Below are 19,966 nucleotides of genomic sequence, written 5' to 3' on the forward strand. Positions count from 1 at the left end.
TTTATAGACAACTTGTTTTTGTAATCCAGGACTGTGTCAAATCACTGATCCTTATGAAGAACGGTTCTATGGTGTCTCCACGGCATGTCCTTTACTTAACGATTAGCTTGACCACTTGTTTAGAATAGCATCATCCTGGAACAGCAAACATCCAGTATGCAACAAATTCCATTCTTTGCAGCTTGTTTTATAAACCCTGTTCACAGCTATGGAACAGATGGGCCTTTCATGTGTTACAATACTAAAAATAATACAGCTCTGTGGACTGTTTCAAAGTTGCCTGATGTGTTTAATGCATTCGGATTAGAATGAACAAACGCATAATCCATGGTAAATGATTCTGATATATTTTCATGTACATGCAATTAATATAAAGAAGACAAGTACAATACAATACCAGGGTAGAAATGGTATCAATCAGTAGCTGTAATGTAAATGGAGACGTACTGATATTAGACAATATTTATGGCACATTACTGGTATTCTCCAGAGGTGGAATACAAAATTGAAATAACATTTTATGCAAGATGGAAGATTTCAACTGCTGAACCACATTTCTTCCTGATCCACAAGACAAAACACAAAAAGATAAGAAAGTCTAAGCAAATGTCAAAAGCTCCAGGTAAGTAATTCAAAGCAAAACAATATATAAAAAAAAAGTCAAGCATTACAGAGAGATACATTTTATACATGAATTAATATATGGGGAAAAAAACAGGTAAAACAATGTGGTGTTAAATTCATTTTGTTCTTTTTTTTCCCTCTACTCAATCCACCAATTGGTGACCCCCCCAATCCCCCCCCCCTGCCCGCGCATTACCCAGCTCTCCCCTAGCTTTAAAGGCCATGACGTGCTTCTTGCAAACCACATGAAGTCAGCAGTCTGTATTATAAAGCTACTGTATTAATGTAACACTAAAGCTTTGTACGTGCGTATATAACGCTCTCAGAGGACCCTGCTGTCGGCCCTCTTCTGCGTACTGGCGCATTGCCATTGTCCCTGCGATTGACTGAGGATATGAGAAACGCATGAATGTTCACTATTTGTTAAACGTAACACGCTTGAAAAGGCTCGAAAAACTTATAACCAAAGATGACTGCGATATATTTTGATTTAGACTTATTTATGTTCAAAAAATATTTAATAAAATACTAAACGATATTAGAAACTCTTTTAAAAAGAAAAGAACAGCATATGAGTAAACGCTACACATTTAAACATGAACATTTATGGTTAAGGCTTTATAAGGATAGATTTGGTTGTTATGTAGCGGCTCTGTCAGACAAAGTAATAGGCACAGAGACGTTAGAGCTGGGCTACATAATACGATATCCATATTAAGTAAAAAAAAAAAAAAAGAAAATAGAAATTTTCACTGTAATTCCAAAAAAAAAAAAAAAGGAAAACATTTTTGCATAACCCAGTTAGGAAGCTGGGGTGAGAGCACAGCAGAGTTCGAACCTTCGACCTACTGAACCCAGTAACCTACTGCACATACTTCTAATGGATTTTAAATTTATATACTGTAGGTGTTTTATTTTATTTCTTTATTTGAATTCATTTTAAGGTAGACTAAATAAAAACAATCCTACACTAATTGTTTTAAACATTTATTTTGAAATGCAATAAGACTCTTTTTCTGGCAGTTTAATAATAACATTATCTTTATAAATTATAGTATATAGGATGTGATATTTGCGTCACATGGCCCAGCCCTAACAGAATTATCAACTATCATCAGTGATGTTGCTGTCAGATCACCCCTGACTTCAAGTGATGATAATATCACTGCAACAGCGAGAGAATGTGTGTGTGTGTATGTGTGTGTGTATGTGTGTATGTGTATGTTGGATCCTTAGGTGCTGCTGATCTGTATTTGCCTGCATTACATCTTCAGTGTATAACTGTGTGTTTCTATATGTATGTGTGTGTGTGTGTGTGTGTAGGACGTAGACGTCAGCTCAGCGCTTCAGGAAGGACTGCAACATGTCGATTGGCAGGGGGAAGATGATGGTGGAGTTTTTCTCAGCAGCGATGGTGTTGAGGGTCTGCAAGTAGCGCAGCTGCAGCGCAGACGGAGACTCGGCGATCACCAGAGAGGCTTCCTTCAGCGCTCGGGACGCGTTCATCTCTCCTTCAGCGGCGATCACCTGCGAGAGAGAGAGCGAGAATGAAGTCATTTTTAATTATGTCTGCACTTGTTCTAATACATCAGCTTTTTCATAGTAGCACCTCACTCATAGGGACTTGTATACCATAAATGGAGACTGATAATAAAATATAGTTGCAAAGAACATATCAAAATCCTTTGGGTGCGTTTTGCAAATGACCCAAAATAACTGACTTCCTGTTGAGTTGAGCCCATGACATGCAATGAGCTCTAAATGTGTATCTGAAAAAAAAAAAAAAAAAAAAAATCACGTGAGACTGTCTCAGCCCCCCCCCGGGATCCTAATGGCAGTAGATCCCAACCTGTCAAAAAAAATCTCCCAATTATTTTTTTTTTTTTACATTAAATAATCTATAATAGAGATGAATCGGTTGATATACATCAGCCTCAGCAGCAGCTTCTTAGTGGCACATTTTATGGCGCAACGCATTAAAAGCCTCAAATCTGCCTTTTTCTCCAAACCTCATAAGCAAATGTGTCTCAAACCCACTCATTAAACACATTTAGACCGTTCTAAAAATCGTGTGCGTTAGAAGCCCCGCCTACCCGCCATAGAAGCAGCATGTCCCCACCTGCTCGTAGACACTCGCTGAGAGTCAAGTCGAGTTTTTACAACTTTGGGGACGTTTGAGGAGGTAAAATGTCACTCTGAGCTGTTCACACATTCATTTTCATCCCATCTGAATTATGTAAAAAGTCATAAAAAGATCATTCCCAGTTATATGACAGTGTGTATATGTTTTTGGCTAGCTGACGATTTTGATAGACAAAAAAAACAACCTGGAATTATGTTTATAGCTAATTAGAGCTGGACAATAATTCAATATCAATATATATCGCGATAGAATTTTTTTCAATAACGGTGACACGATTTTTCTTCCTCTTGCGCTGCAGAATTGTGGGTAATCGTCTCCCCTGCTGGGTCTTAGTGCTCGTCTCTTACTGGTTTATTAACCATTCCTGCACGCGTGTTCTGTTTACTATAACACTGTGACCACGTGTGTGTGTGAAACATATTTAATTTTGTGTTTGTTAGCGTGTTTGTACAGTGCGCGTATAAAGCAAAAGCAAGTCTCATAGAGGGTAAAGATCCATTTTTGCTCTTCTCTCGTGGTTCGCGCAGAGCGAGTTTGTGTTTAAGGCAAAGAGTGTGTGTGTCTGTGTGTGCGAAGCCGAGAGGAGTTGGGGGAGGGTGGGGGCTGTAAAGGGGTGTGTGTGTGTGTGTGTGTGTGTGTGTGTGTGCGCGCTTCTGCTAATTCTACTAATAAGCTGAGTCTGAGAGTTTTATTTATTTGATAGTTTATTTCACATTTCTTGTTTGTAAAGGTTAAATACAAATAAAAAGTGAACCTTTTTTTTGTACTGTTTTAATTTAACAAAAAAATCATATAATTTTAATAGGAGGAGCCTGGAGGTATTATAGACTTTGCAAATTCAGTTTGCAGACATCCATTGTGTGTCTCCTCGGCAGTTTTTTCCTGAGGCTTTTTAATATTGTCCATATCGATATCGGAATTATATCGTATCGATCAAAATGAAGAAATATATCGTGATATAAATTTTTGCCATATCGTCCAGCCCTATAGCTAAACAAAAAAATAATAAATTCATAACTTTAAGTATTTGATGCATGGACGTTCCGCAACACTAACTGCTAATATAAACCGTGATTCGCTCTGGGATACGAGGAGGCACGGGACACATGTTTTAGTCCCTACTCATTCCCCCTCCCGGTCTGACGGTCCTCCCCTTCGACGAGTCCTTTTCTCATGGTTTATTTATGTAAGCGTGGATTCTTCTGCGCTCGGATTGTAAACAGCTTTTTTTTTCCACGCCTATGGGAAAGGGTCATTCTCCGAGCAGCAGGATGACAAATGGGGGAATGATAAAGTCAAGTGTGTTCTAAATATACCACTGGAACGTGCGCTGAGGATGGGAGATTCCACATCCTGTACTCTTTACTTTAAAAACTTGATGAAAAACAAAGACATTTGTAATAAAGCTGCAGCGTGATGCTCGTGTTTGGGAATGATTTTAAAGATCTGTGGCTGCTGACAGAAGTGTATGATGTGTGTGCTTGTGTGTGTGTGTGTGTGTGTGTGTGTGTGTGTGCTTGTGTGTGTTTGTGGTAGTGTCTCACTTTAGCTCTGGCCTCCCGTGCAGCCTCGGCCTCGGCAGCCATAGCTCTCTGGAGCTGTAGGGGCAGTTTAACGTCTTTAATCTCCACCCGTTCCACCTTAATGCCCCAGTCGTCAGTCGCATCATCCAGACTGGACTGAAACAGAGACAGACAGAACGTTTTATTTCAAAAGTAATGAACACTTGGACTGACATTTTTTAAAAAACAATCATAATAACAGTAATAATAAAAAATTAATAGTAATACTACTACTACTTATAATAAAAATAATAATGCTTTAATAAGCTGCTTTATATGATATAAATAGATTTTTTTTTTACTTAACAAGCAGCACTGTCGAAATTGCGGACTTCGACTAATCGTGGATTTAAAAACTCACCTGCTACATTGGTGTGTGTGTGTGTGTGTGTGTTTGTGTGTGTGTATCTCACCTGCATACTGTGGGCGATCTCTTCACGATCAGACAGGATCTCGGCGAGGTTCTTGGTGCCCAGGACGTTCCTGAGAGTGGTCTGTGCCAGGAGGCGTGTGGCAGCGTCTGCGTTGGTGATGTTGGCCACAGCCAGGGTGGCATTCTGTACGCGGTAATACACCACGCCGTCCACGCTCACGGTCACAGAGTCTTTAGTGAGCACCTTTGGACAGAAACGCACATGAGTTATAACAAAGATAGTTATTACATTAAACTGACACAGGATCAGTAATAATTAGGCATCGAAATCAATCACAGGATGGTAGTTGCAGATAATTCTGATTTCTCATTTATTAACAACAAACCTATCATTTGTGCCTTAAACTTATTAATAGCTATTGGAAATGTAATGCAGTGGAACTGGTTAGCTCCTAATACGTGTATGTGTGTGTATACTACACTTTCAGTTTCATGCAGTTATCTAATCTGGTAATCAGCCGATCACGTGGTATATATATATATATATATAGATATATATAGATAAATCTCACCTCCTGAGGGGGGATGTCGAAAGTAATGGTGCGCATGTCCACGTTAATGAAGCTGTCTGTACACGGCAGTATAAAAAAAAGACCTGCGGGATAATGACAGGAGACACAAAGACAAAAACATTCCAGTTAGTCGTCTTAATATACAGCAGCAGCATCTGTTAAAACAAACTCAACATTATGTTCAAGTGTTTCCTGTTAATTCTACCATGGACTGTAATCTCACTTGGCCCACACTAAGCACTTCTTGGAAGTGACTAGTGTTTGATGTGGTAAATGACATCAGCAGAAAACCGTGACTCAATCCGAAAGTCAGATCACACCTAAACACTCCCTAGTGTTGATTTTACAATTTTAGATTAGATTTGTGTCCAGTTACACGTTTACGAGGGACGTTTAAGTCAAACCGGGACTTGTCTTTTGAAGTTAAAAATGTACATTGACATTTACAGATGCGTTAAGCACTGACGGTGATGAGACTCTCAGCCGCTGTAAAACATCTGAACGGTGCAAACGTTTAAAAACTGTGAATGACGATTCCGGTCGAGGTGGCTCAGAGCCGTTTGGCCTGTTGAAAGCCTGATTCTTGAAAAGTTCAATCTGCATGTGAGAACTGTACACACAATCGTTCACCTTGCACATTACAGAAACTCGGCTGGGAGTTATTGCTACACCCCTGTACAATCCTGACCACATGTTTGGGCCATTAAAGGAGTTCCTGGGAGGCCAGCATTTCAGACGTGAAGCCTTCGACCTGATCATGGCTCTAACGTACTGAGAAAACTTTCTACCTTGATAGTGTCCAAGCACTAGTGAAATCCTGGAATAAGTGCATTAGTAATTATGGAGAAATAAATGGCGTAAACTCTCATTACTGTGCTGTTACTCTGCACAATTAGAAGTCCTGGTTTGACTTGAACGCCCACTGTATATACACTGCAGGGGGTAACCCTCCACGATCTGTGTTAATTTAACACTGGGAATCCTCCTGTGTGGATCAGAGTCATATTTCGGTATCAGACTGAAATAACCAGAGATTAAGCATTGTGGAATTTCCAGATGTAAACAACTGTTTTCTCGTAAGCCAAGGAACTGCAATGCACGAACCGCTGAAGACTTTCATGTGTCAGAAAACTTCCCACAAAGCTTCCATCTGGACTCATTCAAGCACCGAAACTGGAAATTTCTTCCAAAATGCTAAACAAACATCTCCTTACAGAAAACCTATTATAAGTTATGCGCAACTTCCACCATTCCTCAGTGTGAGTGATACAACCTGCTGTTGTAAAATGTAGTTAAAGGGGCAATTCACTGTTTTATTTCCTTTTACTGTTCATTCGTCCTTTTATAAAGCACTAGCGGGTGGGCTATTTTAGAAAGTGTTAAAGAAACGTTTGCTGGTGCGTTCAACACAGCAAGATAAACAGTTCAACAGTCACACGTTTGAATGCCACCACAAGTATAAATCTCTTATTCTACATGGGGAAGTAAAGACATGGTTTAAATATAAGATTTATCTTTTCATACTCTATAGTGGTCTTATTGAAGTTTCATATAGTGATTGCAGTTATGCATTCTTTAATAAAGCATCCCTCTATTATCCCGTCACCTTGCATCCTTAATTTACATAAAAGACTTGCCATGAAATTGAACGACTGCAAAAAAACCCTAATGGCTTTGATCTGCCATATCACTTTGCATGCCAGATTTGCATCTCCACAACCAGAAAAACGATCACTAGATTCAGCAACCGCTTCTGAAACCTCTCTCCAATCTGGCATGCACTTTAGTTCTTTGTCTTTAGGTTCTTTAGGTCCTGTAGCACACGGTGACTCCCGGCACCACCCCGCTCATTGCATAATGCCATGGAGCTTGCGAAGTTAAAACTCTTGAACCTTTTGGCACAAGCCATCTGGGCAAAGTGATGCAACGGAAGCAACACATTGGCGTAAATTAAGCCCTGTATTATAATTTCTTTGGACGGCCAATTGATTAAATAATTCATAAATATTGCTTTAAATACATTTTGCAAAACAACTATTGGTTAACTTTGTGTTAACCGTGTTCTGTTACAAGGAGTGTCAAACTAGGACTTGTGATGAAATCTCTCATTAATGAAAGCGTTAAAAAAATTACACTTACAGAAGCACAGTACAGTGATAAAAATCTCATCTGAAAGGTACAAAGGTTTTAAAGAAGGCCGTACGTCCACGATTGACGATTCTGCATGAGGTATCTCGGACCCCACTGCAGTCGTTCCTGTGAACAACCGATACACACATTTATTCACCAACACCACATTCAGCACATTACAGGAACTCGGCTGGGAGTTCCCTCCCCATCCCCCGCACAGTCCTGACCTTACTCCAAGCCATTTCCATTTGTGGGCCATCGAAGGAGTTACTGGGAGGCCAGGGTTTCAGACGTGAAGCAGTCTGAACAAAAACTTGCACAGATCCTTTATGCCTTAATTAAATGTGTTTCCTGTTAATAAGCTCCTTATATAAAAAGCGTGGCAATGTGGAAATGCAAAGTGAAACTTCCAAGCAAAACTTGGAAGCATGCATTGTTGAAACTTTTCGGAGGGCTACTAGGAAGTGAGCCAGGGAGGGGGTTGGGTTCTGTTACTCCGTTGACAAAGTGCTTAAGGCTCTAGTGGAAAATTCCTCATTTTCATCAGCAGGTCAGTAACAGTGAAGCAGACTAGTTCTAATGTTAGTTACTTCACTCAGTGCTCTAACGCCTGTTGGGAAATACCTTACACCCCAGAAGGTCGAATTCTGGAATGCTGACCAACGGGAAGCCAAATAAGGAAAGAGATAAGTTACGACAGGGTTAGAGTTTAGAAATACACCACTAGCCTGACTGGACACAAAGCTCCGTAAAGCTGGTTCAGTCAACAAACCTACAGTGCAAACCTGTACGGTGTATAAACAGCTGCTACCAATTCACACAACAAATAAAGAATAAAACACAACCAGGTGTGCTGGTATACTGCAGAAGTATGGCCCGAGTTACTGCTACTCCCACAAGAAACCAAAACAATCCCAGGTTCTTATTCAGTACAGTGGCTCGCCTAACAAAACCTAAGATGCCCGCAGAGAGTATCCCATCATAGTTTAGAAGTAAAGACTTTATGGACTTCGTTAATGAGAAAATCGATAGTATCAGGAAGAAAATAACGAAGGTTCAACCTCTAATAGCATCTCACGATCCAGTTCAGCCTAAAGCTTCACATTTAGTTTTTCAGTGCTTTACAGGTATAGGACAGTAAGAACTGTATAAACTTATCACCTCGGCTAAATCAACAACGTGCCTGTTAGACCCAATCCCAAACAGATTTTTAAAAGAAGTGATGAATACGGTTAAAGAGACACTTCTAAACATTATTAATTCCTCATTATATCTAGGTCACAGTTATTAAGCCGCTCCTTAAAAAATCTAATTTGGAAGCGAATGAAATAAATTACAGACCGATTTCAAACCTTCCCTTTATATAAAAAATATTAGAAAAAGTAGTATCAGCTCAAATATGCACAATCTTGCAGTAAAACAACATCCTTGAAGAATTTCAGTCAGGTTTCAGGCCCCATCATGGTACAGAAACTGCACTAGTTAAGATTGCAAATGACTTGTTTTTAGCTTCGAACCAAGGCTGCATCTCAATACTAGTCTTACTTGATCTTAGTTCTGCATTCAACACTATAGATCATAATATTCTCATAGATCGCTTACAAGGTATTCAGGGACAGGCATTAAAATTTTGATTTAGTTTAGATCATACCTGTCTGATCGATACCATTTTGTAGATCCAAATGGAAAAACCGTCTGGTGTAATGCCAGTGAAATATGGGGTCCCACAAAGGTCAGTTTTAGGACCTCTGCTGTTCTCAATATACATGCTTCCCTTGGGTAACATCATTTCCATTGTTATGCTGATAATACCCAATTATATATCTCAACAAAACCAGACGAAATACCTAAGTTGTCTAGATTAACGAGTGTGTCCAGGACATAAAAGATTGGATGACCAATAACTTTCTTTTACAAGACAGAGATATTACTAATCGGCCCAAAAACCAACACACAACAACTTTCACAATTTAGCCTGCGTTTAGAAGGATGTACTGTTACTACCAGCTCGACAGTAAAAGACCTGGGCGTAATATTAGACAGTAACTTGTCCTTTGAAGATCATATTTCCAATATTACAAAAACAGCCTTTTTTCATCTTAGAAATATCGCCAAACTTAGGAGCATCTTATCCGTATCTGATGCAGAAACGCTAGTTCATGCATTTATGACCTTCAGACTGGACTATTGTAATGCATTACTAGGTGGTTGTCCTGCATCCTCAATAAACAAGCTTCAGTTAGTCCAAAATGCAGCTGCCAGGGTACTTACCAGATCCAGAAAATATGATCATATAACACCTACATTATCATCACGCACTGGCTAGTAATTACAAAATAGTATTACTTACATACAAGGCTTTAAATGGTTTAGCTCCCACATATTTAGCCAGTCTTCTGATACGCTACAATCCACCACGCTCGTGGTGGACAAAGGCCAACCCTGCGAGGTTCTTGAGGCATCCAGAGAAGGACCAGCTCCAGCTGGATTCTGCTTTATGATGGTTGGAGCTACACATTCAGCTCCTGTACTTCCAGTGATCCAGACCCCATCTGCCCTCTGCACCTACTGACTCCCTGTGCTGAACTGGACTTTATGTTAATTTAAAGAATTTCTGTTATATTGAACTTTCAGCTGCATAACACACATGATGGTATATCATCTCTAACTGTTATCACCCAAATGAGGATGGGTTCCCTGTTGAGTCTGGTTCCTCTCAAGGTTTCTTCCTATTGCCATCTCAGGGAGTTTTTCCTTGCCACTGTCGCCGTCACCCTTGGCTTGCTCATCAGAGCCATTTCATTCATCATTCATTCATCTCATTATTACCTAGACACATTTTTCTCTCACATACACACACACAATTTATTTATTTTATTTATTATTATTATTTATTTATTATTATTATTATTAATAAATTTTTTTTTTTTTTTACATTTTTTTATTGAAATTAAATTTCTTTCATTTTTGTGAAGCTGCTTTGAGACAATGACCATTGTTAAAAGCGCTATATGAATAAAATTGAATTGAATTGAAAAGTTACAGCAAGTCCTTGGATATAAACAGTTTATCTCTCACTAATCGTCTCTTTTTGCTTTCTCGAGTCAAAAAACAGCTTTTCAAATTAAAGAGAAACAGAAAAGTGCGAAGTCCTTAAAACTTCCTGGAACTTTTCCAGATTTTCAGAAGAAACTTGAAGAACTCGTCGTATGAGATAAAAATCAAGGACGGCTTACAAATTGTGTCAAGAACAGTGGCTACTTTACATGCACTGAACATTGTGATATATATTAAGTGACTTCAATCAGAATGCAACTTTTTTGTGAAAAGTGTTTAATTTGTCATAAATATACCAAGAAAAAAAAGTTGTAGTAGTTTAGTGATGGGATGTTCATGAATGATTTGTTCTTTTTAACCGAGTCTTTAACGTGACTCAGAACATCGAGTAGTTTCGGAGGGTGATTTGTTCATTTTCTCCTGGGTTCTCAAGCGCAAAGCATCACAACACCTCTGTGGGTTATGTACAGGAAACAGAAATGAGTAGTTACCTTTGAGTCGTTTAGTCCGCAAATCGTTTGTTCTTTTGTCACATGACCCCCATAGACGCTATGCAGTGCAATAGATTTAAAAGAACGACTGACTTGGACCAGAAGCTGCTCATTCTGTTTATTGGAAATGTAACATTTTATTTCATTTCTGAACAAAAGAACGAAATGAACTAAATAACTCAAAAAAAAGATTTGTTCATTTTGATAAACGAGATTCAAAGAACCGAGTCACTAAAATGATCCAAACTTTCCATTAATAGTAGTAGTAGTATTTCTCTACAACTTCACAGTTGTCAGGTTTCTCATATTTTCTAACAAATCCCGCCTCCAGTGTTATAATTAGTTACTAGAATGCAGTCTTAACTATGATTGGTCAGATGTTTTACAAAATGCAAACCAGTCCTCCACCTGAGGGGCCACTGGATGATACTGTAGTAAAGACTGCTGGAAAGGAGTGTTTACACAGAGTTTATTGATCGGGAATACAGTGCAACCTTGGATTGCAAGTAAGTCGGTCTGCAAGCATCTTGCAAGACGAGCAAAATTTTAAAATAAATTTTAACTTAATATCATGCTCTTTGTCTGCCGAGCGCTCATGTGATCACATCTGAGCCAATAGTTCTTCTGAAGCGCGCTGCGGGATTATGGGTAATAGTCTCTCATGCTCAGTCTCAGTGTGTGTGCTCAGTGCACACATTGTGACCACGTGTGTGTGCGCACGTGTGTAAAGCAAAAGCAGTGTCATTAGAAAGGTTCCTTGTTAAAGATCCAGAATCTCCCTCTGTCAGAATACAGAGATTCTGTTAGTGTGTGTGCGCTTGAGCTGCATGATTAATCGGGGGAAAAAAATCATGATCTTGATTTATACATACATGCGATCTCATTTCTGAATGAGAGCGATTCACTTGCGTGTATTACATTTATTTGGCAATACCATTTTTGGAAAGAAAACCGTCTACCGTTTGTGTGCATGTTTTTTTTCCGGGTTGCTACAATATGGTTTAATTTACAAAAACACTTGCAAAGAGACAAAAAGTGATTGGCATCGAAGATGATGCCGTCGACCCCTAAGGGTTAAGTGAGGTTTAATGTCTATTTCATATTTTACTTAATTATCTATGTCTAAATATGTCTTTTCTAAATGTTTTAATTGTTTTTATATGCAAAAATATGATTATATTGTTGGACATTGATAATATCGGTAATATTTTCGGGTCTGGAACCAATTACTGCATTATTTCCTGTGGGAAATTGCATTTCGATGTACAAAATTTCACTCTAAGAACTCACCTCCGGAATGGATTAAATTCATATTCTGAGGTACCGCTATATTTCCAAGATGAGACAGGTTATTACTGTATGCAAGACACTTTAAGCTTACTCTCTCTCACACTCTTGACCTGATCATGGCACTTCGTAAAGGCTTGTATGGTCTGCTCCTCATCCTACATCATGTCTCCATGACAACAGAGCCAAAGCTCATCAAAATGACCATGAATTACACTGTCTGGTGCATTAAGTGGATTAGATGCTCCAGAAGAACAAGCAGGACCGGAGCTAATGTAATAGAACACATCCTGAATTGGCAGATTCTATATCATCATTATGGAGTACCTTCCTAAAAAGGTTACCAATGTCTTTTGGCTTTTTAAAAGTATGACAGATTTGTTTATGCAATAAACAACGCTGTCATCACTGGGGCATGAGCAAAATAAAGTTTTCACTCTAAAGGTCGCTTTTCAACTTAAAAAAAAAAAAAATGTTTGCTCAAGGTTCGTTCCAGAGTTTTTGTGCGCAGTTTTATGTTTACGCAGCAAGCGTGACTATAGGGTTCTTTTGTTCTTTTTTATCAGATTTGATCTTAGCTGGCATTTCAGAGCTGCCCCTGCAGGACGAATGCTGGATGTAGGCCAACAGGAACGGAAAAACAGTCACACTGTTTATTCTTTGTACCAGGTCTTAGTGTGTACCACGCAGCCTTTGTGGTAAACCAGCATTGCACTGCAAGGGGCAAAGTGACCTGTTGTAGAAAACAATGAAATGGAAATTCCACTTCACATCCTGAAGTTGATGATGATTTGTGATTGATTACAGTTAGTTCTGACTGAGTAACAGCATTGGGATGTTTTAGTACAAGTATCGCTTGGCATCCCAGTTAATCTAACAATTGTTAATTTTAGATTTCTCACCCATACTATGGGTTTTACAGGCTTTGAGTGAAAATAGGCCATGGACGGTCTGCAGTACTGAGAGGAGAGCCCACAACAATGCTAGGTAACAAAATCACTCTTTAATTCCTGATCACATGCACCACTTAGTGTGTGGAACAAGGTATTGTACATTCTACATACGATAATGGACTAGCTTTCCATGTAACACTTATAGGGCTTTAAACCGGGAACTTGGACGTTTGCTGATATTCTAAAGCTGGATAAGTTTCTTAGGACTGTCCACCACCTCCATGGTCTATTCTCCTCACCTTCTGACTACATAGCATGGGTGAGAATTTAAAACTACTCCCACTCATGTTAATTACACTGTCAGTCGCCAGCTCCGCCAGTCGTGGTTACTTATTTCCGCCAGTTGCAAAACGAAATCTGTTGGTGGGGCAAAATAACTGGTTGAATAACCACATTCAAATTTGTTTAAGTGTTGTATATAAGCAACATCGCGCTCATGGTCCTGCTGTTGTACTGAATATCAGCACGACTGTCATATCTTTGGTACTTAATTAACTTCTACACTGTGGTTCCAGATATGTTAGAGCACACTATACACGTAATTGCTGTTTCCTCTCCTTTGTTTTCTCTCTTTTTAAATAAAAAAAACAACCAAAAAAAAATGCAGCGTCCTTTAATTTAATGTTAAACATCCCCTTACTGAGAGCTTGACCATGTCAATTATTAGAATACTAAATGCTTCAGAGCTTTGTTAAAGAAAAACATCTGTTTATTATTAGATTTAATTAGTGGGGGTTATATCATGCAAACCTTTCAGAGCTGAATAAACACAGGCCAATTCAGTAGCATGGTGGTATAAGCGTAAATAAACACGTAGCTGAACACTGTGGTCTCACTCACCCTAATGAATGGGTTTCTAAGCAAACAAAGTGTAAAACAGCCGCCGGGACTGGCTTCGTTTATTTTAGAACTGGCACACTGCAGGGACGTTTATGGTTTCACTAAAGGCCAACTATGATATCAGCTTCTCATAAACTCAAGAATCTTATACTGTTGGGCAGGTCTGACTCCGTTACCATGAAATATTGGGGAAAAAATTTATTCAGTTATGTATCATGACAATTTTGTATGGGAATTTATGTATCGCCACACTGGTTCCAAAATAAAAAGATTTTAAATAAATTTGGAATGTATACATGTTTCCATTTGAATGGTAAAATGGTGCTATTCCTCTATAATCCTGCAGGTGTTGTGCTTTAAACCATCGTGTCTGGTCGGAAAAAGATTTTTCCACACGATGAAAGAGTTAAGTGGATTGGTGCGCTTTACATTGTATATTCGTGTCAAGGCGTACAAGACTCACCTTGTCAGACTTAAGACTTAAGAACAAATTGGACTTACGATTTCGTTCGTAAGTTGGGGACTACCTGTATTTGCTAGGTTTTTTGCTAAGTAAGTATGTCCTGGTGATTCCTGTCCCTACTATAATAAAGTGCCGGTGTTGGTGAGCACTCAGTGTTTCTAAGAGATGAGATTCGGCGGGTATTATACATCACACATACACATCACTGCTGTCAGCACTGTGCTTAAAGGGAAAGACCTTTACTACAACCCCTGGCAAAAAGTATGGAATCACCCCCAAATAGTCCGGACCTTAATCCAATAGAAAATCTGTGGTGGAAATAAAATAAAAAAATAGTCCACTTCAAGGCTTCAACCTTCAAAGCTGATCTGGCAACTGCAATAAGACAAAGCTGGAGACAGATTGATGACGTATACTGTTTGTCATTAGTTAAATCCATGCCTCAGAGAATTCAAGCTGTTATAAAGCCAGGGGTGGTGCAACAAAGCACTAGTAGTGGTTTTATTTGGTGATTCCATATAATTTTCCTCAGATTTGTGTGATTCCATATTTTTTTCTCTGTTTGATCTTTAAAAAAGTTATCATTGACTATAAGTATCTTTCTTTGTTTTTTTTTTAAAGTGTTTTATACAGCCAGAAGCTTGAATTGTTGAGTAAAAATAGTTTTGTAGCATGTATGTGCTTGTTTTTATTTCTACACAATTAAATATTTGAATGAACATCTTCTGAGAGGAGTGATTCCATACTTTTTTGCCAGGGGTTGTAGTCAGTCTATACAGACAAACGAATAGTCAAAATAGTGATTACTTCAAATTGCGCAATTACTGCAAGTACCTTTTTTAGTACCAATATACTATGTAAGATTATGATAAATGTATAAAAATCATAACATTACATTGTACAAAATTAATAATAAATAGTAGCAAGGCCAAAAAACTGACTTTGGTAACTTATTATCACAAAATTGTCATGATGCTAAAATCTGTTTTTGACAGGGATACTATTATTGATTGCGAAATATACTCTCTCTCTCTCTCTCAGTCTGTCTGGACAAGCGACACTAGACTGCTTTGGGGTTAAAAAGATTTTTATAGAAGAGTGTTTATTAATTGTGTGAAACGCAAAAAAACATTCAGAAAACATTCTGATGAGACTAATTAGATTAATCATAATCTAGGACTATGTTATTTCATATTGGTAGTTAATTTTCAAAATTAATTTGTGTTGTCAATGCGAAGAATGGAGAGAGAATAATACAATTCAACTTCATAATTCAATCTAGTGAGAATAATACAATTTGTTACAGGAAATATGAATACTCCTGAATTTTGAAAATACTCCTGGGTTTTATGTGACACAATACATTTATACTGTATGTGTGATCACTTATTTAAATGTGTAGATTATTAATCTTCAATAATCTATTTAATGAAAAATATTTGCTATAAAAAGTATATAAACCCTGCATTCATACTGTATCCGAACACTGAAATGGTGTTAGATATCCTGCACGGTAGACAATGTTAATATTTGTAAACTCTTACACATTAACCGGGGTCATACAATTTTTAGACGCTCCCTAACTGACTCTATTATAATAAAGTGCTGGTGTTTAGCATTTCTGCAAAATTAAATTAAGCAGGGTTTGACAAAAGAAAATGTGTATATTTAGTTTTACAGTTTCTTTGTCCACTCCAAAATAAGACAAGACACAAAAGACACAATTTAACACCCACACTTTGAAACAGCACTTTTTTAAACATAATACGTGTCACGTCTGCCCCTGTCTCCTCTGCTGCTGCTCCACTACAGTATATCTACTCTTATTTCCAACTCATTCAGATTTTATTCCGCTACACGCGCTGCATCACCGCTATCAGCGCTGGCCATAAAGAAACGGATTTCTATTAGCCAAATCAAAAAGATCTTGCATTGTAAAACTATCAACTATTTCAAACTCTAGTACCCTGGCACATTTTTAAAACCGCTATCCCATGTATCTATCTATCTATCTATCTATCTATCTATCTATCTAAAATCCTTAAATTGTCATGAGATATTTCTCATTTATCCTAAGAAATTTAAGCACACTTTTTTTTTCAAACCCCTTTTATCTTATAAGCATTCAGTATTTCCAGCTGTATTTTCGACTTTGATGAGAAAGGACGAGTTCCACAGAGGACTAACAATCTTACCTGGTCCTTTGGCTCCTCCTCGCAAAATCCGGCCCAGGCGAAAGATTATCGCACGTTCATACTCCTTTACAATCTATAAGGATGAACAGCAAGATAATGATAACAGATTATATATGTACAGGTATGTATATTTATAGAAAATGGGTGTTCAAGTAAAACTGGGACTTGTAATGAAATTTCTTGTGAATAAAGGCATAAAAAAGTAATTTCAAGGCCTGATCATTCAAAAACAAAGGATAACTTCTCATCTCTGTCTGCAGGAACTGAACAAATAATCATTCACCGACACCACTTGCCCATTACAGGAACTTGGCTAATTACTGTCACATCCCCTGTACTTCTTTGATCTTACTACAAGCAATTTCCTTTGTTTAGCCATGAAAGGAGTTCCTGGGAGGCCAGTGTTTCTGCATCATCATGGCTCCGGTGACTTGAACACCCAAACTCGTATGTATATATCTCCCGAGCTAGGTGTACTCGTATGTTTTGCCAGTAATTATGAAGCAACACTTTTCCCAGAAAAGGCAACTTTACTAGCATGGCAAACAACCAGACCCAGCCCTAATCCTGGAGTCTGCCTATAAACATGTACAATTATTACATTTACTCACTCACCACCAAAAACTAAACTCTTCACTGACCTTTAAAGACCTTTAAAGCCTCTAAAAGCTCGTTGTGTTGGTGCTCAAGAGTCGTGAGAATGCCATCTTCAAAAATCAGAAACTTGTTGGCACAATGAATATCAAATGCTCTGTAATTGTTGGGTCGGAGCCTGTTACCCATTAAACAAACCACGACAGTGCTTAATGGAAAGAAATTGTAGACTTTATGACAATGAGCACTGCTGAAGTAACTTCACATTACATTAATGCATGCCAGGCAATCCTGTGCCGCTCCCAGTCGACCATCATGCAAGGAAACACAACCCCCGTGTAATCTTGTAAGGTCAGCCGTGCTATCAATTGTACTAACCGTAAACCACCAACCATCACTTACCTTAATGCACATCCATATGGAGACGGGAAGAGTGAGGATGGTCAGGAGGATCGAGAACAGCACCAGGAACCAGCCGCAGAAGCCAATGTCACTGTCTGTACTGTCAATGACTACGAGGGGGAAAAAAGGGGGTTTATAAAAAAAGAAATTCTTAAATCACTCATGACGATTAAGAGAATTAATTTTTCACAATTGTACCAGATTCAAGTAGTAATGAATTAGCTTATTTTAATATTTATTCTGATGAAGCAGGTTTATTGAAATCTAAAATGTAAAGGAGTAAAAAACAAACAGTACTATGTAGGCGTGCAACGGTACTCAAATAGTCACGGTTTGGTAAATTTTTTGGAACGGTTTGAAATTTGTTTTCTTTCATTACGCATTTAACTGCAAAACAGTGCAAACAATTTTAACAACATTATCTGCACTATTTGCTCCTGGTGATGACCCTGGTGGCACAACTTGAACACTTTTCTCTTGACAGAGTAAACAGGGAGCGTGTTTTTTCTGGTGAAAAATGTCACCACAACAAAAGTTAACTCTGGGTTTTATTTCCAGATGCTAGTTTTCCGTTCACAGTGGCGTCTAATCAAAATCGTCAGAAATAAACAAAGTAGGGCTGGGCGATTCTTTAGATTTTTTTCGATTAATTCGAATTGACGTTTTAGAACGCTAAAAATTTTTTTTTATCAAGGTATTGTGATTTTTAAAAAATAAAAATATTAGATACATTGTAATTGCACCAAAAGGAGAATAATTAAGAGTCAATATTCTCCGACCACACTAATTAACCGCTCACTTGTGAGAGTAGAGCACTCTATGAAGGAACGTAATAGGCTACAGAAATATCATAGAGATGGACGGCTCTTCACGTCAGGATGACCTTGTGCCAAAGAAAGGCAGTAACGTTTCCTCTGATGTTTAGAAATGGTTCAGATTTGAGAGGTCAGACGTCGAACAAACTTTTGTCAAATGCAAAATATGCAGAAAGTCAGTTGCAACCGGCAGTGGCAGCACCACTTATTTATTCCAACATTTGTGTACGGGCATGTTATTCACAAGTTTTCTTGTTACACTTGGTTACTCACGACTCAAACGTCCGTTGAATTCGTAATCTCTTGTTTTATTTTCAACATCAAAGTTCAACAGTTCTTATCTATTTCTTGCACATCTTCACTGTGGTTATAACAACTTTTAATCTTGTAACTTATGGTCCTAAATTACTGTTACAACAACCTATTTGCTGTATCTTCTAGATAACGAACTTAGATTACGGTCAAAAGCTTGTGTTCTCCACAACTTCTGTATCCTAAATTTCTACCGTGCGCAATAGCCATGCAACTATGGAATGATGTCACAGATGGAATGACGTCACAAAACAACGTACGATTATCATACTAAATGCTTAGCTAATAAACTTAATGCTTGACTAATGAAATGGAAATAAACACAACAACTAATTTAAAAAGTGAAATCTGGCTCTTACATTTCCAGCCCCTAATTGACAGGCAGGGAGACTGGCAATTACATTTTATTTATTTTTTGGATAGAGCCATGTAGTTTTACCATTTAGGTTAATTTTCACTTTAAACCTTCTAAATGCATACTATTTATCTTAAGGTTTCTTAAGGTTAATTCATAGCTTTGCGTACAAAAGAAAATGTCACATGTTATGAAATAGTTAACAGTCCATTTCACATACTGTATGAGGCACAACTTATCAATGGGTCTTTCCAGAGTGTTGGTCTTAGTTGGTCACAAGTCCTTTTTTTATCAGGGAACACTTTAGTGATTCGTCCGACGACCCATGAGTTTCTTGGAGAAGACTCATCAATTATTAGAACTACATCTCCAATCGACAGGTCCATTTTTGAGACCATTTTTGACGCTCCTGAAGCAGGGGCAAATATTCACACACCCATCGCTTCTAAAACAGGTCAGCAAGGTACTGAACTTGCTTTCACTTGCGACATGCATAAATATGCTCCTTTTTAAAAAGTCCAAGGGGCAAGTTTGACTGTTTTTTCATCAGCAGCAGGTGGTTGGGTGTCAGGGGTTCCAGATCTGTGGGATCATCTGTAGCAGTGGTAGGGGGACGGTCATTCATAACTGCTTCCACTTCACACAGAAATGTATGCAAGCTCTCATCGTTTAGTGTTTGTTCTTTCAGTACAGATCTCAGGATCTTTCTGACTGATCTTATCTGTTATGACTGTTATTCCACCAAAATGAGACCCAGAAGGTGGATTGAATCCACTGTATCACTTTTTGCATGAAAAC

General features: G+C 38.2%; 1 protein-coding gene across 2 annotated transcripts in view; it reads right to left on the reverse strand.

Annotated features, from left to right (window-relative positions):
- Window positions 1-268: 268 nt before the first annotated feature.
- stom (stomatin) overlaps window positions 269-19,966 on the reverse strand; it is a 29,853-nt gene continuing 10,155 nt past the window's right edge. For both annotated transcript variants that reach the window (XM_053478538.1, XM_053478537.1), the window contains 6 exons: window positions 17,687-17,796; window positions 16,691-16,763; window positions 5,275-5,357; window positions 4,743-4,946; window positions 4,312-4,446; window positions 269-2,151 (listed from right to left, as the gene is read on the reverse strand). In XM_053478538.1, the coding sequence (XP_053334513.1) occupies window positions 1,963-2,151; window positions 4,312-4,446; window positions 4,743-4,946; window positions 5,275-5,357; window positions 16,691-16,763; window positions 17,687-17,796 (794 nt within the window). In that variant the 3' untranslated portion in view covers window positions 269-1,962. The remainder of the gene's footprint in view (window positions 2,152-4,311; window positions 4,447-4,742; window positions 4,947-5,274; window positions 5,358-16,690; window positions 16,764-17,686; window positions 17,797-19,966) is intronic.

The sequence above is a fragment of the Clarias gariepinus genome, chromosome 19 (genome assembly GCF_024256425.1).
Source record: "Clarias gariepinus isolate MV-2021 ecotype Netherlands chromosome 19, CGAR_prim_01v2, whole genome shotgun sequence".
In the NCBI taxonomy this organism is placed as follows: Eukaryota; Metazoa; Chordata; class Actinopteri; order Siluriformes; family Clariidae; genus Clarias; species Clarias gariepinus.